Genomic DNA, 24,564 nt, shown 5'->3' on the forward strand with positions numbered 1-24,564 from the left:
TCCTGATTTAGACAGGTTTTGCTATTGGTTTTGTTACAAAATATTTTATCATCTTTGATGATTAAAAAAAAATCTCAAATGTCATTTTAATTTGTACATACCAACACTGATTATGATACTTGTTGCTATATTTTTACAATTTTATGTCATTACAAATTATTCCAGCATATACCTGAGAAGTCTGCCTAATGACTAGAACTTAAATGCTGCAGAAATGCACAGCAAGAATAACTACATTGCTGCTTTCAAATGTATCTTCTAACAGAGATGCAAATGATGGGGTGAGAAAGGAACAGTGGACTACCAAAAATGGGGAAGCTAAGGACAGTTGACGACTGGTTTGTTTGTGCTGAATTCTAGAACTGCTCCTTGTAAAGAAGCTTTCAACAAACATCAGTCCTCACAGATGTTTGAAAAATCAAACTGTCCCCCAAATAGTGCCTAAGAAGGTCTGCTGGAAACAACTGATTAGCACAATACCTCCTTCAGTAATCTAATTCACAATTTTTTGCTTCTTAGAATGTATAACAGACATTCAAAATTACATTAACTTTCTATATATTCAGTTACCAGTGATGGCATAAGACTGGATTGTGTGATGTACATGCTTACTTCACTCAAAATGCTTTTACTAATGTTAAATTTTTTTTAAATGCTGCTTTTAAAATCAATTCAGCAAAGTAATAAGAGGATCCAAAGAGAGATAGTGACTTTGCCTCGCACAATATTAAATTGCATTAATTTATGTTAAAGAGAATTGTATCTACTTATTTCTCACAATGAATAAAAGGGTTCACCTTGCTACTGATTTTACTTCACCTACAAAAGTGGTACTTTCAATTCTATTAGGTGGTTAACTGTTCAGACAGCTTGTATTAAATTCTTTCTATTTTATGTACTCTCTGGGCAAACAGATGTCAATTTTCTCAGATTATAGAAGTGAAAGTAGTGACTTTCATGCATTTAAATGTGGCATTTACATGCTAGGTTTGTACTTAAAACCTGAACTTTCTTCGAGGATATGCCACAAACCACACTTTAAGCTGATATAATAGCAAACTAACTAGACTGCAACAACTAAGAAAATCATAACACCAGGGCATTAATATTTGTCTTTACCTGTGGTTGCAGTCTTTGCTGACTTGGATGTTGTTGTATTTGCTGCATTCTTGGTATCCTTATCTTTCTCTTCCACTCGAGACTTTACCTCTGGATTAGAGATATTTTTGGTTGCCTTCTCCACAGATTCCTTCTTTTTTGGAGAAGCTGTTCTGGAAATTTTGTCTAAAGATTCTTTTGTAGCTGGCTTTGGTGAAGCCACTTGTTTTGATTTACCATCACTTTTTTTAACAGGAGAAGATGACTTGGTCTTGGTACCCTGCTTTTTTGTCTTTGTCTTTTCTTTGAGGTCCTTCTTCAAAGGTTTACCTAAATTCTGTTCAACTGGCAGAGCCTCTGGATCAACCATGGTAACATCAGGGTGCCTGGGGGAAGGACTGCGATCCTGCATTGGGACAGGTGGTGGGTCAATGTGTTTGTACGTAATTGTCTTGTCCGTTGGAATGGTTTCCGACTCATCTTCTGAGTCAATGTTAGCATCTGCAGTGATGGAAGGGCATTCCTCAGTCTCCGGGGGAACATCCGAATCGGTCTGAGACGGGGCAGACTCGCTCACAGATGTGGGAGGAGTTTCATCGCACTGCCGCCCTTGCTGCTTTCCCCCAGAAGGAGGCTGAGCTCCCCCAGACTGAGTTAGTGGCTTCTCCTGATCTTGGGACTGTTCTTCACTTGCAAACCACTCAAGGGGATTTGGGTTGATAAATGAAGGTGAAAGTTCAGTTTTGGGATGTTTATATTCACAAGAGGACACAAGGCATAAGTCAACATCTTGACGGGATTCTGCTAACGATTTACCCGGAGTAAAATGTGCACTTGCTTCATAGGAATAGCTGGTAGCTTCAGGTGACCTCTCAGTGCTAGCTCTCCCTGTTGTCTCAAACGAGTAATCTGTGGCTTCAGGTGAACTGGAGGCTTTCCCAGTTGTCTCATAAGAGTAAGTCATGGCCTCTGATGACCTAGTGGCTCTCCCAATTGTCTCATAGCAGTAGCCAATGTCTTCTGGTGACTTAGAGGTTTTCCTTGTTGTTTCATAGGAATAATCCATAGTATCAGGTGATCTGGTGGCTTGCCCAGTTAACTCATAGGAATAATCTGTGGCTTCAGGTGATTTGGTGGTTTTCCCAGCTATCTCATAGGAATAATCTGTGGCCTCTGGTGATCTGGTAGTTTTCCCTGTTATCTGATAAGAATAATCTGTGACGTCAGATGACCTCATATTTTTTTCAATTATCTCATATGAATAGTCTGTACCCTCAGGTGACCTAGTAGTGTTCCTGGTTATCTCATAGGAATAATCTGTGGTCTCAGGAGACCTAGTAGTTTTTCTGCTTGTCTCATAGGAATAATCCATAGCTTGAGGTGATCTAGTAGATTTTCCGACTGCCTCATAGGAATAGCTGATATTCTCTGGTGACCTCGTACTTTTCTCTCTGGCCTCATATGAATAACTAAGTTCTTCTGGTGACCTGCTGCTTTTCTCTGAATCTTCTTTATCTGGGCTGAGTAAAGGTTCTGGACTGTGCTTTGATAGGGGTTCCTGATAACCAAAAGCTTTGACAGGAGACACACGCTGTGACAACAAAGGTGTGTGACTAGCTGACACTGCTTCTGTGTTTGCAGGAGGTGAGTCTGGAAAAGTAGGAGAATACAGGGGAGAAGATTCCCTTGGAGTTAGTGGAGACAGGTCAGATTTCGGTGACAGCTTTTCCCCCAGGCTCTGCACCTTTTCTGAGGTAAAAGAAGAATGCAGTGACATCTCTCTGGGTGGAACACCACCTGAAAAAGTTTCCTCTGGCAGTGGTGAAGCTACCTGGGAAGGTGTATGAGCTGATGAAGTTGAGGATGAAGCTTCAATTTGAGAAACTGAAATAATTTCTGAAATATCCTTCTCTTGAGAGTAAGATGATTGTTCCACAGGTGAAATCTTCTGTGCAAAAGGAGACTCCTGTGTATCTGAAGGGCTATAATCTACTTCTGTTGGTCCGTTTTCAGATATATGGTGTACACTAGAGCCTACAGCAGGATATTCTGGAGACTGCCTACTAAAATCCATTGCTAAAGACTGCTCAGGTGACTCCCGACCATATTCTACTGACATAGCTGACTGCTCAGGAGATCTGTGATCAAGCACTGGTGTTCTTGATTTTGCAGTTTTAGGTGAGAAATCTGGTGGAGAAATTGACATAGGCCTTGGGCACTCTTCTTTAGATGGAGACATTTCTGTTTCCTGAAAAGTTGTTGGTGTTTGAACAACTGACACTGAAAGGGAATCATCAACTTCAGTGGAGTGGGGAGAACCAACCTCAGCATGCAAAGAAGGAGATACATCATCAGTAGTTGGTTCTGGAAATGAACTAGTGGCAACAGATGCTGTAGAGACAGAAGCTACTCCTTCTATATGGGAATAGGTGTCTTCTGCAACAACCTCATCAACGGGGGTTGCAGACTTGTCAGAAACAGTGCCTTCAGAAATTGACATTTTGGTATCTTCTTTTAAAGAACCAAACTGACTGATATCTATTTGAGTTGGTGAGAGATCACCTGCTAACTTCCTCTCATCCAAGACCAGTGAAGACTGGGAGCTGCTGGGTTCTGTATCCTCCATTTTCCTTTCCAGGCTGAAGCCTTCCTTAATTACCATAAATTCCATGCTTTTTTCATCTTGTTTTTCTTGGAAGAGGCCCACAGAGCTTGCTTCAGAAGCTGGGCTCATCTGAACAGGTGATTTTTCCTTTTCAGGTTTCCCCTCAGAAGGACTTCCATAATCTCTGGTAGGAGACTTTAAATCAGCACTCAAAAATGCATCGTAAGTGGTCTCTGAACCTATCAGTGGTGGACTCCTCAGAGGCGAGAGAACCTTTTCAATAGGAGATTCTGAATCTGGCACGGGCTCATCCATAGGGCTTATTCTGCATTTCTCAGACTCATCTTTAACTTCACTGAACTCAAAGCTAACAGGAGCTTCTGTTGACTTTTCACTGGTTTCAGAGGGAAGCTGACTGGACTTTTCATCAGTGGGAGACTGATAATAAGGTGTGTGGCCAGCACTACCAGCAGCAGACTGTGACGGAGATGCTACTTCTAATGTTTTATCTTCAGGGCTTGTGCAGTGCTCTTCAGCAACTTCTTGGTGTACATCAGGCAATTTAGCAGTGGGGACAGACTCAGAAGGAACCTTGATCTCATTGGGAGTGAGCGAAAAATTCACACTGCGTTCACTCAGTGGTGTTTTGGCAACAGGCGATGGAGGGGACAAACTGTCAGCTGGACTTTTGGCTGAACTATGTTTTCCACCATCTTCTTGATAGGGTTCTCTGATTTCTAATTTGTCAGTGCCTTGGATTTCACTTTCTCTTTGCCGGTATACATCTTGGAATGCAGATTTGCAGAATTTGTCTTCTTCTAATGAAGAGGGTGGTGAGATGGTGGAAGCTGAGGCATTATAATCCTTTCCTTCTGTCGCCTCTGTTTTGGATCCTTCCGATAACCCATTAAAAGCATCTGGAAGTGGAGAAAGTTTAGTTCTGCTGAACTCCTGAGAGTACAGTGATGTCTCATACTTGGTAATGTTCACATATTCCTGAGAGGGTGACTCGCTTTCCTCGTTGTTAGTTTCATCACTCATGACATCTCGGGGTGTTGACATTTCATCCATTGGAGTTGGTTCACTGGATATTTCAATGGTGGACTGTGTGTAACCTGAAGTAGCAGTGAACTCCTCAGGTTGATCTTCTCTATTTTCTTCATCAGAAACAGTGGCTTCACTTTCTGAACCACCAGGCAGTGTCTCGTCATGGATAGAAGAAGCTGGTTCAATCACAGGAGACTGAGACTCGGAGCGCTTAGTTGGTGTAATTATGAGTAAGCCATACTTATCCTCGGCTTCACCAGATTCTGCAGCTTTGTCTACCACAGCCATCACGTATTCTTCTTCGGCCTCTGTTTTTTCAGTTTCTTCTTCATCTCTGATGTCTTCTGCTTTGTCTTCCTCATCTTCTTCAGTCTCTTCAGTTTCTGCCTTTTCTATTGCTTCTTCCCTGTCTTCTTCAGCTCGTTCATCAGATGCCTCATAATCGGCCTTTTCAATATAATTTTCATCTTTAATATTAGTATCTACTTGAGTCATTACTTTTTCTGAAGCACCTGGAATTTTTCTTGATTCTTCCACATATGGTTTTGTGGCATCCAGTTGTGTTTTTTCTACTTCATTTTCATCTCGTTCTTCAGCTTCTTCTGTCTCTGCCTTTTCTTCATAATCTGCTTCAGATGATTCTTCCAAGCCAGTTCCCTCATCTTCAAACTTTTCGTTGTCATCAACCTTGTGTTTTTCCACAGGTTCCAATTCTTCAGGTGTCTGTTCACACTCACCCTCAGCCTCTGTGGTAGTTATGCCTTCATCAGATGACTCAGCAGGTCCTTCATTATCCAATTTTTCTTTTTGTACTTCAAAAGTGTCTTTTTGTACTGTGCCAGTGAGTTTCAGATCATCCTTTATAAGTGCAACTTCAGATTTTGTTTCTTTTATTGTTTCTACTTCTTCAGCTTTTAGTTCCTCAAAATCCTTTGTTAAATCCTCTGGTGAAGACATAAGGGATCTCTCTGCTTCAAGCTCCTTTCCACCGGCTGTAATTTCTGCAGCTGCTACAGTTGTGGCTCCAACTGCTGCAAGGGCAGCTTGTGCTCCACTGACTTTGAGGTCCTTCTTCACACTTTTAACTTTTCCTTTTTCCTTTGGCTTTCCAGCAGCTATTGCTTCTTTTTTAGCAGGTTCCTCCTTCTTTTGTGGCTTAGGCTTTGCTGCTGGCTTTTTGGCTTCACTTGAAGGAGTAGCTGTCTTCTTTGTTTCTTTAGGAACCTTTTTGATGTCCTTTTTGGCTTCTTTGTCTTCCTTCTTGATTTCCTTCTTCTCTTCTTTTTTAACTTCTTTTTTAGCTTCTTTTGTTGAAGCTTCTTTCTTTATTTCTTTCTTAGCTTCCTTCTTGTCATCCTTTTTCACCTCTTTCTTAACTTCTTTCTTGATCTCTTCTTTTTTTGGTTTTTCTTCTTTTTTGATGGGTGTTTTCTCTTCTTTTTTAGAAACCTCTTTCTTTGGTTTTTCTTTGTCCTCCTTCTTTTCTTCAGGTTTTGCTTTGACTTCCTTTTTCACTGTCTTCTCCTTTGACATTTTCGGTTTTACATCTGTACCTTGTTTTTCAGGAGTTTCAGATTTCACTAGTTGTTCTTCCTTGCTTGCTATGTCTTTTTCCACCACTATTGGTTTGGCCTCTACTTTTGCTGGTTTTTCTTTTTTAACTGGAACTTTTTCTTTACTTTCCAGCTTCTGAGGCTTTTCTGGTACTGGACTAGGCTTCACAGACTCTGGTGTTTCTTCTTTAGATTCCTTTCTGACAGGCTTATTTGGTGGTGTCTTTGCAGCAGGCTTCAGACTCTCCTTGCTATCTGTTCGTTGTTTCAATTTCGCTTGTTTCACAGCTGGACTAGCAATGTTCCCAGTTAGATCTTTTTGTGTAACCATTGGCTGTTTAAGGAAGTCTAAGTGTTTGAGTTTTTCTAGTCCCTCTAGAATATTATACTGGGTGCTGTTTCCAGGAAAGAGAACTCGGATTATTTTTTCTGCAGGATTAGCTGGATGCCACACAATCAGGGATGAGACAGAGGTGAAATAGGATAAGGGAATGTCTAGCTCTTGGCCATTAGGTAGCAGGAATTCAGCTTTATCTTTGTTAGTACCACTCCACTGCTGCATAAAATATTGCATCTCTTTGCTATTTCTGACAGGATTAAGCACATACATCTCAAGTTTGCCAACTCCCATTTTCTGAAATAAAATGATAGGGTCAATGGTATTTCCTGTATTTCTGAAAAGAGGTTCTGGTTTCATAGACAACTTATTTAAATACTGGAGAGTAAAGCAAGCTTCTTCTACACTCCTTTTTACTCTAAAATTAGGATCCAGGTTCTTCAGGTTCTCAGGTACATTAAGGAACACAACTCCTAAATCAGGCGAGATCAGATTTTTCATCCAGTCACTGTTGGTAGTAGACCCTTGGGACTGTTCCTCTTCTAGTTCAGCTATCTTTCGCTGAAGCATGCTATTGATTCCTGGCAGATTGTCATCTCCGATGTGAGTGAGCAGAATAGAATCTACCCTGTCCAAGTGCCGGATAAGTTTCCAAAAACAAGATTTTCTTTCGGATCCTCCATTGATAAGCATATTGAATCCATTCACTGCGAACAATGCAGAGTCCCCTCTTCCCCCTGGGAAAATGTAACAGCAGGGTTTGGAGAGCTTCAAGAAACCTCCTGAGGTTGGAGGTTCCAAAATGTCAAAAGGCGATGGTACTTCTACTGATTCTGACAGATACTCTGTGAATTCAGAGAGTCCTTCCATCTCAGGCAATATGGAAGCTGAGTTGAGTTTAATGTTAATGAAGTCTTGAAGGTTGTGTCTGTCAAGGTTGGAATTTTTCCAGTCCCCTTCTTCAGGGCAGAAAAGAGTTAGGCTGGCTTTGTTGGCAGGGTGTGTGGTGCTCAGCAATTCACCAATCTAGGGTTATAAAACAAAAACACAAGAAGATGCAAACAAATTTATTTTTTAATGACAATTAATGCCAACACATAGTTCCTGATCAGATAGATAAAATCTTTTTCATTTGGTTCTGCACTGGCGAGTCCCCATTCTAGATACTAAAGTAAGCTGGTATCACAACTATTTTACTGCCTTATTTTTTTAAAATACAAAGGAGGACCTTATTTCTGGTCAGTACTGCCCAAAGGACAACAGGATATAAGGTTCCCCCTTCCATTCTTCATACTTTATAGAAGGATGATCCTAACTATTATACTGAGAGGGCATGAAGACTGTGGGGATAATGCAGCCTGAGCTGCCACTGTATGTCTACCATGGGCTCATGAGTCTCCCAGCTGGTCCAGTGCACCCAGAAGAGACAGCCAAGTATCTAAAGGACAAAGTACAACCTCTTAACAGGCAGAAAACAACTGCCACACAGAGGAAGCAGCATCCTCCCAGGGGCAGTTGCCATCCTTTCTGTGTCTCTTGGGATATATTCTACCACACCACTGTTTGTGCAGGTCTTTCTGTGGGCTGGCTCCTGAAAAGCCAGTACTGCTCCTGGATTTATCAAAATTGGCTGCAGGAGAGTTTTCCAGAACAGTGATCACGAGATGCTTGAATTCAGAATCTTGTGAGGAAGCAAAGCAGTAAGCAGGACTTACGGCTTAAGTTCAGGATTTACTGCTTACTTAAGTTCAGAGGTCCTGAACTTAGACCTCTTCAAAGACTACTTGGAGGAATTCCATGGTTTAGGGTTCTGGAAAATATGGGGGTCCCAGAGACTTGGTCGGCATTCAAGCATCCTTCCTTCAAGCTCAAGACCAGTGTATTCCCAATGAGCAACAAAGGGGTCGGGAGACCTGCATGGATAAGCAGGGAGCTTCTAGTAAATCTCAAATGGAAGGAAGAAATTTATGGTAAGTGAAAAAAGGCACAGACCACATGGAAGAACTATAGGAACATTGTCAGAATATGCAGGGATGTAACAAGGAAGGTCAAGGCCCAGCTAGAACTGAGTCTGGTAAGGGCCATCAAGGACAGCAAGAAGGACTTCTACAAGTACATCAGCAGCCAAAGGAAGAATAAGGAAAATGTGGGTCACTGATAAATCAGATTGGTCTCCTGGTTATGGAAAACTTAGAGAAGGTGGAATTACTGAATGCCTTCTTTGCCTCAGCCTTTACTGCTGAGGCCAGCCCTCAGATCTTGCAGATAAGGGAGGATGGAGAAAAGGAAGTTTTCTTGGTTCTAGGGGGTTGCATTAGAGATTGGCTGGGCAGACATAACATCCATAAATCCATGGGTCCTGATAAGATACACCCACAGGTGCTGAAGTAGCTGGCAGATGTTGCTAAAACACTCTTTGAAAAGTCATGGAGAAAAGGAGAGGTGGATGATGACTGGAGGAAAGTCAGTGTTACTCCTCTATTAAAAAATGGGAAGAAAAAGGACCCAGGAAACACTGGCCAGTCAGCCTTACTTCCACTCCTCAAAAGGTGATGGAACAGGTCATTCTGGAGGTCATCACCAAGCAAATAAAAGAAAAGAAGGACATCAGGGGCAGTCAGAAAAGATTGCCCAAGGGGAAGTCATGCTGACCAATCTGACAGCTTTCCATGATGGCAGGGCAGGACAGGTCAGTGAGGGGAGAGCAGTGGATGTTGTCTGCCTCCACTTCAGCAAGGCTTTGGACAAGGTTTCCCATAACACCCTTGTAAATAAAGCTCAAGAGATGTGGGTTAGAATGGACAACGAGGTGGATCAAGGACTGGCTGAATAACAGAGCTCAGAGAGTTGTGATCAGCTGAGGAGAATCCAGTCTTATTCAAACTCTTTATCAGCAACCTGAATGAAGGGATGGAATGCACCCTGAGCAAGTTTGCTGATGACACTGTGGGGAGTGGCTGATACACCTGAAGGCTGGGCTGCCATTCAGCATGACCTCAAAAGGCTGGAAAACTGGGTGTAGAGAATGAAGTTCAACAAAGGCAAGTACAGGGTTCTGCATCTGGGGAGGTGTAACCCAAAGTACCAGTAACAGGATGGGGGCTGAATTGCTGGGAAGCACCTCTGCAGAGAATGACCCGAGAATCTTGGTGGATGCCAAGTTGACTATTTGCCAGCAAAGTGTCCCTGTGGCCAAGATGGTCAATTGTATCCCTAGAGGACACCATTCCTGGAAAGCTACTCTTCCATCAGGAAGAGTGTAGCTAGCAGGTTGAGGGAGATGATCTCCACTCAGCCTTAGTGAGACCACATCTGGAGTGCTGTTTTCAATTCTGGTCTCCAGAGATCGTGAAAGACAGAACTACAAAGGGTCCAGCAGAAGTCACAGAGATGATGAAGGGACTGAAACATCTTTCTTAGGATGAGAACATGGGAACTGGGCCTGTTTAGTCCAGAGAAGTCTGTGAGGTGTTCTTGTCAATACATATTTAATATCTCAAAGGCAGGTGTCAAGAGGAATGTGCCAGACTCTTTTTGGTGGTAGCCAGTGACAGGATGAGAGCAATGGCCATAAGCTAAAATACGAGTTCCACTTCAAAATGAGGAAGAACTTCTTTATGTTGAGGATGGCAGACTACTGGAACAGGCTGCCCAGGGAGGCTCTGAAGTCTCCCTCTCTGGAGATATTCAAAATCCACTTGGACAAGTTTTTGTGTCAACTGCTCTGGGTGACCCTGCCCTGGCAGTGGGCTTGGACTGGATAATCTCCAGATGTCCCTTCTAACCCTAATGATTCTGTGATTCCGTGATTAAGAAATGAGTTAATACTTCAGAAATGAAAATAACTGTAAGTTTTTGGGCTCCTCTCTCCAAGGAAGACACTGAGGAGCTTGAGCATGTCGAGAGAAAGGCAACGGAGTTGGTGAAGGGCCTGGAGAACAAGTCTGACAAGGAGTGGCTGAGTGAGCTGAGGTTGTTTAGTCTGGAAAAAAGGAGGCTTGGGGGATCTTATTTCTCTCTGCAATTGCCTGAAAGGAAGGTGTAGCCAGGTGTGGACTTGGTCTGCTCTCCCAAGTTACAAATAACAGGAGGACAAGAAATGGTGTGAAATTGCACCGGAGGAAGTTCAGATTGGGTAAGAGGGAAAATTTCCTCCCCAAATGGGTTGTCAAACACTAAACCAGGCTGTCCAGGGAAGTGGTTGAGTCACCATCCCTGCAGGTATTTAAGATCTGTAGATGTGCTGGTGCTTGGGGGCAGAGTTTAGTGTTGAATTTGGAAGTGTTGGGTAAGAGCTGGACTTTATGATCTTTAAGATCTTTTCCAACCCAAACAATTCTGTGAATTTGTCTTTTCCAATCTTAATGATTCTATGAATCTATAATTCTAAATTTTGTACTTCTGAGATCCCAAGGTCCAGAGCCAAAGAAAGATCAAGGGAAAAAAAATAGGGTTAAAAATGCTCTTGTCACTAGTTTGAATCAAAATTCATGGACCACAAAATTTGACATCTGGAGTAATTCTATTAATTTTGCCAGTTTTACTTAACATTCTAGTACCAAAACCAACTGCTGCAAAAAAAGGCACAGAAAATATTAATTTCCATTCCACAGTACAAAGAGCCATTTTTTATCACAGGGTTCTGAACTAAAAAACAGTATTTGATAGTTCCAGATAAGGAGACAAACATGAAAAAGTATGACATATTTTACCTTATTTCAGTCCCACAGATACTTTCATTTGACTTTTTTTAACTGACAATTCAGTAAAATGTAGCTTATTTCTGTTCTATTTGCCCTTAACAAAGAGACAACCAAACTTCTGTAGAGAAGTAATTCAGATATTAAATGTCAGTGGAAAATGTGCCAGCACATCATCACAAAAGTACCATAATCTTCTTTGCAGAGATTCAGTTGTCAGTTCAAGATTTAAGAACATTTTTCACAAGGATGGTACAGATAACACTACTGAATGTTTGGGAATTCTTGGACCACAAGCTGTATCAACAGAGGAAATTAATATATAAAAGATTAATGATGTTTTTGATTGTGCTGGATCTCTTTGGGCCTCTCTGTGTGTAGTTTTTTCTTTGTGTTACATAACTTATTTTTGAGCATTTACCAAACATATAACTCAACAAAGATGCAGTGGCTGTTTTAAAAATACCAGTCCAACCAAGAGATAAATAAAGCCCAAAATAAATATTTTCTACCTTCCTGTATAATTGTTACTGAGTATCTAAACCATTTGACAGGAGTATAAATAAATCTCACCCATATGTCAGATATGGCCCTATCTGAATGACAGCAAATGAAAAAACAAAGCAGAAAGAATAATGGAGAAAGGGCTGAAAAAGTTAAAAGATAAGGACAATTGGGGAATCATTACTGTTGTTAATTGCAGAATTAAGAAAAGAGGGGCAGCACAGATGACAGCTTTGAAATGGATTTAGATTCTCAAGAGTACTTCTTATGACATGTCTCTGATCAGGGTTGAAAACACTGAGAGAGTTTTTATTAGAAGAGACAAATGCAAGAAAAAATCATTTACTCTGAATAAATAAATCCAAGTCTGTTGCATGCATAAGGAAATAAAACTGGAGTACAGACTGTGTCTCATAAAGGGCCGATTTTCTGTCTAGATAAAACAAAATTATTTGGTAACATACTGGGGAATGAATATACTGTGTCAAGGTTTGGGGTGACTCCTCTCCAGTTTATATTTTACCATATTTGGATTTCTGCTTCATACTTCTAAATTCTGACTTTTTTGCTCCCTAAAGTTGGCATGCATAATGCAGACAGTGTTAAGCCATTGGAAGCCCAGGCTAATGAAAAATTAAAGGACATTTATTCCAGGCACAGATTGTATCTGTTAGGAATAGCAAATTCAGTCATGCCTCAGAAAAAAGTATTCAATGGATTTGAATTTCAAATGGTGACACTAGGCATAGACAGTAACAAAAAGATGTAGCTATTCCTTCTCTTCTCCAAATTCAAAACCACTGCGTGAGCAAGGAAATATACCAGTAAACCTGAATAAACCTTTTTTTAAACATTGAAAGACATCTGTTGAGGAATGCTTGAGTTTTAAAGGTGTCTCAGCCAGTGAAGACAAACAGTAAATTGGCTGCTCAGAGAAAACATGGTTATTACTTCCTACCCTGAATCACAAAGGTACAAAGAAAAACTTTTGTGTTTTAGCTGCCGTTGAAGAAGCAAGGGAATGGGACATTTCACACCTTCCCACATAGGATAAATTGAAAAACCTGCTTTCAGACTTTTCCTGAAGAGAGGTCTGCATACTAGAGACAGATTTCTGAATTAGACTTTATACAAGTAACTCCCAAAGTGTATTTACTTATTTGCAAGCACATTCCTGACCTTAGTTCAGGATTGGCCCAGTGAAGTAAAAATGGGCAGAGGCCAGAAACACTCCCACCCTACATTGTCATAGAATCACAGAATTGTTTAGGTTGCCAAAGACCCTTAATATCGTTGAGTCCAACTGTAAATCTGTCACTGCCAAGTCCACTCGGATCAGGACAGCACAGTAATTCTTTCATCTCGTCACCACATAGAAAACCAGTAGCCACTTTTTCTAGACCATTTTTCCTAATTCTTTTCAATTTTTAATAAAAATGTTGCACACATGAACTGCAGTATGACAAACATGATCTTTCTTTTTTGAAAGCCTGCAGACACACTGAGACCCTGAGGCTTCAGGAACAATAGGCTGGAAGCCAGCACTTGCTGAGAGCCACGCCAGCTGGCTGGTGAGCACACTGCCAGCCACAGAGATGAGCCAAATGAGCCTTACTCATAGCCCACAGGAGTGTGTCCTGAACACCCACTACTGCAGCAACCCCACAGCATCTGCAACTCATGGCCAAGCCCCATCCTCCTACTTTCCAAGCAATAATTTTGTTTCCTAATGGTAATGGTGGCATTTGCCCCTAGTTTTGCATGTAGTCATGAAGTAATTATGTCACTAATTAGGCAGACATAAGGAACTTGAGCTTGTAATTTCATAGAAAAGTAACTCTGAGAAGTGCCAGTGAATTTTAGGTCCCAGGACTGTCTCAGGGAGCAGGAATCCAGCTCTCTCCTCAACCATTTGCTGAACAAAGAGACTTTGAGAAAGATCAAATGGATACAGTAAGGTCAAACTAGAGCTCATGCAAACTATGCTATTTCAGTGCTGAACTTTCAAACCTCAGCCTACTGACATGCTTCTAATTAATAGTGGAAACTAAACCTGTATGGATGCAGCCATACAGTTTATTTAATATATACTTTATATGGCAGCCAAATTAAGTATGACAGCTTGTTTACTATGGATTCCTGCCCTATGGGAACTTTCAGACACAGTGCATTAAGGAAGAGAGCAAAGTAACAAGTCATGAAACAAATGGTAAATACTGGTATATTTAATACTTATCGTTTTGGTATGTAAAAGCCAGATTCACTGGCCATATTTTAGACACTACTATAAAAAAGTTAAGCAGGTAGATGGTGCAAAAAATACAGTTATTCTAACACCCTCTGTCTTATTAATGCCACTTGATAATTAGCCACAGGCAAGAACCTGGTGTCAAGTTTAATTCGAATATGTTATATGTGCACCTTAAATGTGTATTTTAAACACAGGACTATCTCCTTCCATTTTTAAGGATTCCTTGATTTTTTCTTTCTGGAAGTTGTAATTTAATTTCCCAAATTAATATTCGATTATTTTGTTAGGCAATTTACATTAAATCTAAAGTAAAATAAATAAATTTTTTGCAAGAAACCCTATAATAAAGAGTAAAGAGCAGCAGCACCAGGCTGCCTATGGTAACTCTAACAAGACAGACACTTTTAGCCTTCCTAGGAATCTCTGCCAATAACAATGCATGGAAGACACTTTTCTAAACATACCTCTTGATCTGTGAAGATCTCAATGAAGTTCTGGAAGGAGAAGGACCCTGACTGAAGAATGAGTTCTCCTGTGTTTTCAAAGCACTGGCCAGTTAGAACAAGGAGCTTGTGCCTTGCAGCATCTGTGATCATTAAGCGCACCTAGAGTGAAGAAGAGAAATACATCAATAATGGGAGTGACCATGTGTTTCAATAGTCTAGTGAGAACACAGAGATTATTTCTCCTAATTTACAACCAGTCTCTGGAACAGGACTCCCAAAACATTATGGAGTTACACTGCTGTTTACAAAAGACAAAGAGAAAGGGAAAAACATGAAAAAAAGGAGGGGCAAGATGGAGTTAGAAAGAAGGTCTGAAGAATAAACCAAATTAATGACATGAAAAAACCAGCAAAGAGCAGAACAGAATACAACTTGAACGAAGAAAACATTATTTTAGCAACAAACTTATTCATAGTATAGTTCTTGGTATACTTTTACAGAATTATATCAGGACAACCTTGGTAAACTATTTAAGAGCACACGCTCGTTACTTTACTTGACCCTCACTACAGCTGCTAATTGTTCTTGCTTACCACTCCCAAGAGGGAGATTTATGTGCATGCTAAGAGAAAGCCATATATTCTAAATTTAGGAAGAAAACTAAACAAAACCTGTGTAAGATTCTATATTGTTGAGTAAATGCTTTGCAAATACTTCAAAAGTCTTACCCAACACTGAAATACCAATTCAGTCTATAGTAAGCTATGAATTTTAAGTGCACTAATTCCTCTCTTAAGGAAGAATTAAATCAAACCAGAACAGTAATTTCAGAACAAGGCTATCCACATATTAAACTAATTGAGCAAATGAGCAGAGTCCATCTGCGACAGCCCCCATGATAATGCACCCAAGCTCCATCTCCATGGAGATGACACAATCAGCTCAGCTCTCCTAGCAAGATATTCTTTCCAAGGTTTGCACTGATTATTAAGCAATCAATTCTCCAAATAACTCTTGTGAATGCCAGGAGGCTGAGCCAGGGAGGCTTAACTTGAATCTCTGCTGAACAACTCACATTTCTAGTACAACAAGAAAACACACATTGGAGAGTATGTATCTCAAAGAAGATCCCAATTCAACCATGTCTTCACTCTTATTTTATTAAATAAATGACCCTGATACTGAGCAGCAGAAAGTTCCTCTAATTAAACATAGGACTAGCGCTGGAGTGCCACTAATTGCACTAAATAATTATATATTCAGAAATATAATGTATGGATTTAATGTATCTATTTCTATTTCAGACAAAACTATAGATAAGTGCAAACATTTGTCTGACGTGCATTACTCAAATCTTCTCTGCTTTCACTCTATTCTAACTGTATCGGAACTGGCTTCCTCTTCTAAGTTTTCTTTTGTTGCTGCCAGCAGTGCTTATCAGTCTGACTTTTGTGTAAACTCATCGGGTTTTCCAACAGTAAAACTACTTCCTGACTTGTCAATCACTGAAATCACTGATATTTGACTGTCATATAATTTCCCTTCAATTTTATTAATTGACAATAAAATACATTCTGCAGAGTTAGCAAACTATGCCAAGAAAGTAAGTAAATAAATATTTGCAGATTACAGATCATAATGTGTACACATGGAGGACCTTAAGAGACACATAGATTCTGTGTCTGGGTACAAATAAGATTTTTTGAAGAATGACCAGAAATTTGTCTCCTGATTTCAAGACCACTTAATTTTAGAAGAAATACTGCAAGGTGATGATTCTGTTCAGTTTAACTGCTGGTTAAAGTTCAAAACTTGTTGAAGAAAGTGCACAGCAGGATGTAGGCTCAGTCAAAACAGAGATTAAGATGGAGTGTGAACAGAGACCAGCACATCAGCAGATCAGTGGTTTCCCATGATATGGTACATATGATATGGTACAATCACAGGAACATTAAAGCAATGGAGTGGGGACTTCCTAAAATGGAAGTAAATGTTCATTGGGGTTTTCTTCAGGAAACAACAATCTCTCTCTCTTTGGGCCTCTTTCTTATGGGAGGTATTTGGCATTTGACAGGACATGACAGGAGCTTTGGCCACTATCATGTGTGGACTACCACCAGGTTACGAGGTATATTGTATTTCTTTCTAATTTTTTTTTTTGTTTTCTTGTTTGGCTTGGTTTTCTTTTTTATGCTGCTATTTTACTTTGGTTTGTTTTTTGCTTCTTTGTGTGTTTTGTCTTTTTCCTGAGTGAATAGATGCCAGTTCCTCTTCAGGTGAAGTCAGAGCTTCAGATGGTATATTTCTGTCTCCCCCAGACCCACCCTGGAAATCTCTGATATATGAAATTGAGTTCTATTTGCCATAGTGAACAGAGAATATCTACTCCAACCTCTGATTTAATTCTGCCACCTCTTTTTGATGGTCTCTTTCTGAATTGTGTCTATTCAGAGCCTTGCTTAGCCAGCCAAGTTAAGTCTCATCTGTCTGACTGGGGCCAGTTAGGCAGGATGAAAGCAAAGATCACTTCCCACAGTTTTGTGAGATGAAATTTACAGTAACATAGCCAAACATCTTCCAGAGCCAATGGGGTAAGCCCAGGGTTCAGAAATCATTAATGGGTGTAGATCATATTCTTCTATGTAGTCATCCATCAAAGGAATGACAAGCAGCAGTAACAGAAATAGCATTTCCCAGCTTTTGGTAGTTTTTCGTCTCTTCCACCCCTTCACACATGCACACACTTGAGGGCTTTTTACTCAGAATGAATCCATAGATTTGCTATCCTGGTGACCCCCTTGTCCTTACCAAGCACCTCTAATGGCTTGTAAGAAATTTTCATGCACTGTATTTTAGTAAGTAAGTTTCCATTGACTAAGGTGGCTTTTTAACTTCTACAGGTTCAGAAACTTCATTTGTTTTGGAGACCTTTCTTCTGTTTGTGTTCAACATCTTTTAACAATTGACAGCAAAATGGTTTTTTCACCAGTGACCACCAGCAGAACTGCTTTATCTCCCAAAAGAAATTAGACTGTGGCAGTGCTTCCCAGCACAGACCAGCAATGCAATTATCCCTATTACTTCAACCTTCTCACTAGCTAAATGAATCAATTTTGTCTTTGAGCTACACAATCAGTTCTTTGACTCTGTTGAGTTCAGAAGGAATTGGCAGTCCTCTTATGGGCACTCTCCAGGGTTCACTAATCATGTCACATGCTTTTTGAAGGCCAGATAGATCAAACTAGAGTCATCACCACATAGCTGGTAATTCTCTCAGACCCAAATTTGTCCCTGGGCACCTTCAGACACTTTCTTCATATGTAAAATAGGCACTTAGAGCTACCAAACAATGGCAAAGCAAAAGAAAAGCTTAACCACAGCTGCCTCTACTTCATCAAGAAGAAAATTTGATGCATTATGAGAAAAGGAACACTGGGATCAGAGGTGTGTTTCTGTCCCATGCTTCTGACAATTTGTTAGGAGTCTGGGAAACCAGGAAAAGATCAAGGGATGGGTGACATTTTTCATTATATTTATTCCAAATATACCCTTTCATTCACAGTCAGGACCTGCTCTAATCATCTGCTAAGACTTTGAAAAATAGTATTTGAGTTTGTCAGCCTCTAAGCTGGCAGTCAGTGACTGATGCCTGGTGATAATCACCTCAACTACATCTGCCTCAGTGCCCTCATCATGTCCACGTAGTGGAGCTTTCATGACATGTTCAACAAAGTATTTCTTACTTACCTCAGTACTAACTGCTTCATCTGAGGGATTGATGAGGACTACAGTTTCTAAGACATCACTTCTGTGGTGAAGAATCTTCTGACCTGCAAGTGCAGAGAGGAAAAAGGAAAATTAAATTCAACCATTGCGGTATAGACCAGGACTTTGCAAGAGTTTGCAGTGTATCTCATTGTGTGACAGCCTTCTGGCTGACCTGTCTGAAGGACTACCTATAACTCACCTTGTTCTCACAGAGCTGGTGCAGGTAAGGGAGTAACCATCATCAGCTGAGCATCTGGCCCTGACAAATCAAGTGAAAACTAGAACCCATGCTGCCAAAATGCTCCCTTCAGCCTTCCACTGGTATTGATTAACATTGGGACACTGCAAAAAGTTCCCTGTGGGGATGGTTAGACATTTGCCATGCTGCCCTACTTTATCTCACTCCTGCTTACAAAAGCTGTAGCAAGCAATGTCAAGCAACAACAGTGACAGGGCATAAAAATAACATCTACATCCTGAATTAGTAAAGTCTGGGCAAGTTGGGAGCAGCCTCACAGCCTACTGGCTTTCATACTAACTCTGTATTTAATAGTGACATTCATCTGACTGGGAGTGAATGCCAGAGAAACAAAATAGAACTGTTGATTCCCCCCCCCCGCCACTTATGTTAATTGGCAAGTTCTTATCAGGGTCTCTCTCTGTGAGAATTGCAGTGAGATTAATTAGCATTGGATTGTTGTTCAGAAATCCAGACTGGTAATTAGTCCAAAAAACCAGAAGAGCCATCCCTTCTGAGCAAACTGCTTGGTGCAGTATTAATCAATTAAAATAATTAATTAGGCTTAAAAGGGAGTAGGGACACAGACCTATTTGCCAACTTAGAAAACCTCCCCTGTAAAGAGACGTAAATTAACAAGGCTGAGGACAGTCAGGCTAAAAGGAGCTCCACATGCCTGAGAGCATTGTGTGAGAGAAAGGGCAGCCAGCCATTCCCACAGAGTCCCTGGCTGGGGCAGGCTTGGTGCTGCCCTACCTGCCCCAGCCTTCCTTCCTCCCTGACCTGCCTGCACCAGTCCCACCTTCCTCCTCCTCCCTGCCCCTTGAGCTCCCACTGTGCTGCGTCTGTCGCTGCTGCTCTGGGGAATCTCTACATTTATAAGCATGTGAGCATACATCCAAATGATAGAAAGTGATGGAGAAGGGAAATAGTGTTCTCAAGTAAAATGTGAGATAGGGTTGTAATCTATTCTCTTATGCATGACAGTGCCTAGAAACTTAGGGATAAATATCTACTTAGTTTGAAGAAACCCAGTTTTCTTAACATACATTCTTTCTGCTATGCTTCCTTGAAAGAAGGATCCAAATTATATATTACAAAAGGGGAAGAAGGCAAGTTTCACTCCCTCTGCAACACCCAGTTCTGATATTATCCTTCGCAATTCATTTTAGTTTTGGTTCCTTGCCTATCAGAAATGCACATATAAAGCTGCAGTCAATAAAACATCCAGATGGTTCTGTTACTGCAGACTCCTTCAGAAGATGCTCTGTGCTCTGATATTTTAGTTGTTTGTCAGATTTCCCTTAAATTAAGAGATTAGGCGGAGTTTATTGAATCTTATCATTAAGGAAAGGAAAGGAACACTTTAGGAGACACTGAAATTTCTTGCGTAATAGTTGGTGACACTGAGCACATACTTTGCTTCAGGCTAGACTAAGGTTCATGTATCATTAGACATGAACACATTAAACACAGGTAGAAAAGATATGCAATTAGCCACATGCAAAGTTAGTCAAAAATGCACATTTCTTTCATCGGGCTCAAAGCACATACTTTGGACTTAACTGAAGCTGCTCCAAGTCGTGTGTCTGTGTAGCTAGGAAGGATTTTACCTGAGGAGTCACAACCACAACTCCTGCTGACCAACACCAGTGGTGGTTACTCACATCCTACCAGACACCCTATTCTGGTGCTTGTGTGGGTTCATGGGCCCTGAGACTGATCTCCAGGGGCAGGCAAGTTGTCTGCACCACGTGCAGGGTGCCTACTCAGAGATGCACATGTGACTGTCTCCCTCTTCAGCTCCTTGGGATAAACATGTTACTGATTACCATACAGGGTGGGGACCCGGCGCTGGCAGGTTGTGAGTCACTATGAGGGCTCCCATCCCAGGAACATCTGGGAAGTTTGCAGCTACTTGCTGATGTCAGTAACATGGTCCCATGTCACTGCTTGACAAATAGGGGAGACTTGGAAAAACTATTTGCAATTTTGTAAGAGTAATGCAGGCTTGCTGCCCAGATTGATATCCTGAGATGCTCAGCTCATTCCCACGGGAATGGTTTTATCAGACAGAAATTAACTATCACAGTGTGGGAGCAGAAAGCAGCAACAGCACCTCATAAACCGGTAAGAGACTGTGACTTACTAAATTACAGATGTGAGTGGGAGAACCTGAGACTTGTGTACATCTGGGGTTGCTTTACTGGATTTTTGCAGCCTCTCTCTACGTATGACCGATAATTTCTATGACTTGACAAAGGAAGGAAGGAAGATACTTCCTCTTTGCATGGAAGTGGTTGGGTAGATGGATTTTACCTGCTTATAGTTTCTAGGAAGCAAGTCAAAGCCCCTTCTAAAGACTTTAATATATAAATATTGTTTGTGTTTGGAAGAAATCCAAGTATCTGCCTATCTTTTATCTTTATTAATTAAAGCTTCAAATTAAAGACTGATATGAGCAAAGAGTCTGGCACCTGTTTGATTCAGAACAAGAACAGAGAGAAGTAAATAGCGTGTGAAATTTGCTTAAAATTGCATTCATCAACCCAGTTTCTATGGCCATAGGATCCTTATGCCTCCCCTTCTCATCCAAATATCAATGAAATGTATTGTGTGGTTATTGAGATGGGGTTGGTGTTAGTCACGTTTCCTAGAAAAGTGACAGAACAGCTTTCTTAACTTACATAGTCAAGTCAGGCCAATCAAGCAGCATGAACATGAGAGACATTTTTAACAGTAACCATGTAAATTTGTGCAAACACAAAGTACAAATGAATGGCAAAGGAAAGAAATCAAGTCCTCATTCAAGTTTTGTTTAACCAAGCATCTCTACTGCCACACTTTTCCTGGGCATGCCTGTGCAACCCAGGCCATGGGTGTGCCTGCCGTAACACACTACTCAATAGAGGAGTTTCCACCAGCTTCTCCTGTTACTCCAGGTAGAAATCAACATTCACTTACTCCCTATCAATACAATTCCTCCACAAAGTAAACACAGAGGAAGCAGGCAAATCCTTCCTGCCATCATTCTTGGCAGAAAGGGTAAAAGGAGTATTCTCCCTGGAAGTATGCCTTCTCCCTGAAATTGGTAACCTGATCTGGCATTCAAACACATTTCTCTGGCAACTTGAAACATCTCTCATTTCTCATTGTAAAGAACTCCAAATTCTCGTTTCACTGCCAGAAGACGTGACTGCGGCAGCGTGACGTCAGCCACCGTGCTGGGTGGCATTAACAGACGGCACAGCCTGCAAGGCTGGCTGAGGGAACTTCCCACACACCGTGAATATGCAGGGACCTCTCTGCAGCTAGAAACCTGCAGGGCTCTGCACTTGTAAGGAGCTTCAATGCCCAGGGCCCCCCAGCGGCGCCTGGTCTTGTGGAAGAATTCCCAGGCATTGAGGGGATAAATTCTCCAAAATGGACCATAAAACATCCATCCCTAAAACCCTAAGGGAAGCTTAGCCTCTTGAAAAACAGTACTGGAGCTTGTGAGCCACCATGCTGGGAAGCAATAACTGATGTTCAAGAATCATCTCAACTGCAATCTGTTTCAGATTTACCATGTCTGATGAAGGTTATTGGAAGGTTATCATATCGCCAGCACAGTAATCTAATAACTCATACATTTTAAGTAACTTCAAACTGCTCACTATTTCATCTGCTATTTCTAGTCTGGACTTCAAATTTGTCCTCCAAAATCAGATATATTAACTTTGGGCTCTTTGTGGTTGTTCTATATTATCAACAGAGCACTCAGAGTCTGGACAACTGATCATTTGATGGTTGCTATGTCTTGTACTAACTGAACAAATCTATTTTTCCTTGTTTTTAATGCAAGGATCAAGGGGTATAAATTGTCACATAATACTGTAATTGTGACTAGCCCCAAATATCCTATCTACCTGGAGGTACAACACTGCAACAACAATTTCAGACCATAGATAAAGTAACAAGGTACCCTTTTATAGCAGACTATCAATTATCTGAAGAAATCTTGCATAAATTATATGGAGCACTCCATCCTCTTCAACTTCTTTGTTGAGAATGGGATACCAAAGCATGCTAAGCTTCCTGCTGAACTAAACTGCAAGCTGGAGAAATAGCTAAGCTTCCAGCACTGAGAAAAGTAGTGATTTTACAGAGTCACCAAAGCAAATTTTGGTGCTGTAAAACTCTGGAGTTCTGTATCTGCAAGTAAGAAGAAAATTATTTGCAGACCTGATGAAGAAATAGCTGTCTAATATCCAGGGACTGGACTACAAGAACAGGACTTCACAAAGCTCCTTCAGAAAAGGTCTGAAAGCCCTGCAGGTGATGCCAGGGCCTGTGGAGGGCAATCATTCAGCCTTGTAACTAGCTGACACAATGGGGTGTGCATAACATAGGCATAACTTCATTTATGCCAGAGAAGACGGATTCACTGCCTCCAGGGCTCAATTCAGCCCAAAGGCATCTTAAATTTAGGCTGTCATCTAGGAAGGTGTAATAATTTTTTTCCAGCTATAACTCCTATAAATGTATGAATATCAGAATATTTTACACATTTCTAGGTGAAAATAAAATCCTGCTAGGATGCCGAGCTGATGTGACAGCTGTGAACAAATCTAATAATGAGTTAAAATTGCTGAGCCCTGTGATGGAGACAAAGATTTGGAAGAATGACTCTAACTGCAAAATGTGACTATTTTCCTTGCCATCATTTAAACCTGCTTGCTCTGGACATGATAGTAGGTTCAGATTCATATCTAATGTTACATGGTTTTTATAGGGAATTATGCATTGTCTCTGCAAAGTTAGGTTAATCTTTCTTGCATCTGATCAGCTGGAATGCTGAACTGTGTTGTGACTATCCAGAAAGCATAAATCTCTAGTTTATTTTCTCCCTCTCCCCACATAAATGGAATTGATGTTTGAATTTCATTTGGTTCAGCTGTAGTCTGGTGATGATAGTTAAATGTTCTTCCTACCCACATCTGACTTGGAACAATTTATTAACTACAAGTCCTCAGAGGCAATATGTCCTGCATCCTCCTGTATTGTATTTCTTCATTTTTAAGCTCAGATTTATTTAATGAAATAGAGCCTGTTGCATACAATTTCATTTTTGTTTTTGGATAAGTCCTTATCTGTCAGATCTCTTTAAGGTTTATACCTTCAGATAATAATAGAGTCCTGAAAGTGGGAGGCTAGACAGAAGATGATTACGCAGTCTGAACAGTGACTGCAAGATTCAGCCTCCGGTTACTGTACTCAAACCCGGTTAAACAATCCTTGCTCAGGACTCTTAGACAGCAGTGAGAAAATGCAAGTCGACCTATTTGCACTAATTTTCATAGCTGGATTCATATTTTCTGCCTCAAGCTTTATTCTCTAATACTTGCAGACCTATGAACTGAGCTGTGCTAGGAGCTGTTGCAAGCAGTACAAGTGATTGCAGGGACCTCACTGCTCTGAGACCATCCACCCTGAAATATCCTGAAATTAATCCAAGACATTACATCACCTTTTTCACACCCTGTTGATCAACAATTGTGTCATCTTTCCACACTAAATATTGACTTCTTCCATGTCTGCCAACTTTGTGTGGCATCTAATCTTCTCTCAAAATTTATCAAATAGAAGCAAGCTGCCCTTTTACTCCCACCTATTAGTGGTGGGCAAATTAGTATTCTCAACTCTCATTTCTCACCTTCAGAAAATGGTATTTCTCACATAATTCTTGATATTTGACAGTTTCAGGACACTATGGACTTCTAAAGCATTAAAAATCAAAGACTACCCTGAAAAGTTGAAGCAAATAAGTCTGAGTAAAATAACAAGAAAAGTTTACATATTATAATTTTAATGTCTACTAAAATAGATTTATCTCCCAAAAGAGAGAAAACTAAACCAAGTAGCCTAGGGATTTCATTATTGATTTCACTGAGTCTCTGGAAAGACGTGAAATTTAAAACCAATACTTCTGAAGACCTCAATAAAATCAGAGTCCAAAAAACCCCACTTGCTGTTTA

At 40.7% G+C, this 24,564-nt stretch overlaps 1 protein-coding gene across 1 annotated transcript in view; it reads right to left on the minus strand.

Moving 5' to 3' along the window:
- MAP1B (microtubule associated protein 1B) overlaps positions 1-24,564 on the minus strand; it is a 71,278-nt gene that overhangs the window by 7,628 nt on the left and 39,086 nt on the right. Inside the window, exons 3-5 of the mRNA XM_036403564.2 lie at positions 18,289-18,371; positions 14,560-14,700; positions 1,120-7,666 (exon numbers count right to left, since the gene is read on the minus strand). Of these exons, the coding sequence (XP_036259457.1) occupies positions 1,120-7,666; positions 14,560-14,700; positions 18,289-18,371 (6,771 nt within the window). The remainder of the gene's footprint in view (positions 1-1,119; positions 7,667-14,559; positions 14,701-18,288; positions 18,372-24,564) is intronic.

Source organism: Molothrus ater, chromosome Z (assembly GCF_012460135.2).
Source record: "Molothrus ater isolate BHLD 08-10-18 breed brown headed cowbird chromosome Z, BPBGC_Mater_1.1, whole genome shotgun sequence".
NCBI classification, from domain to species: Eukaryota; Metazoa; Chordata; class Aves; order Passeriformes; family Icteridae; genus Molothrus; species Molothrus ater.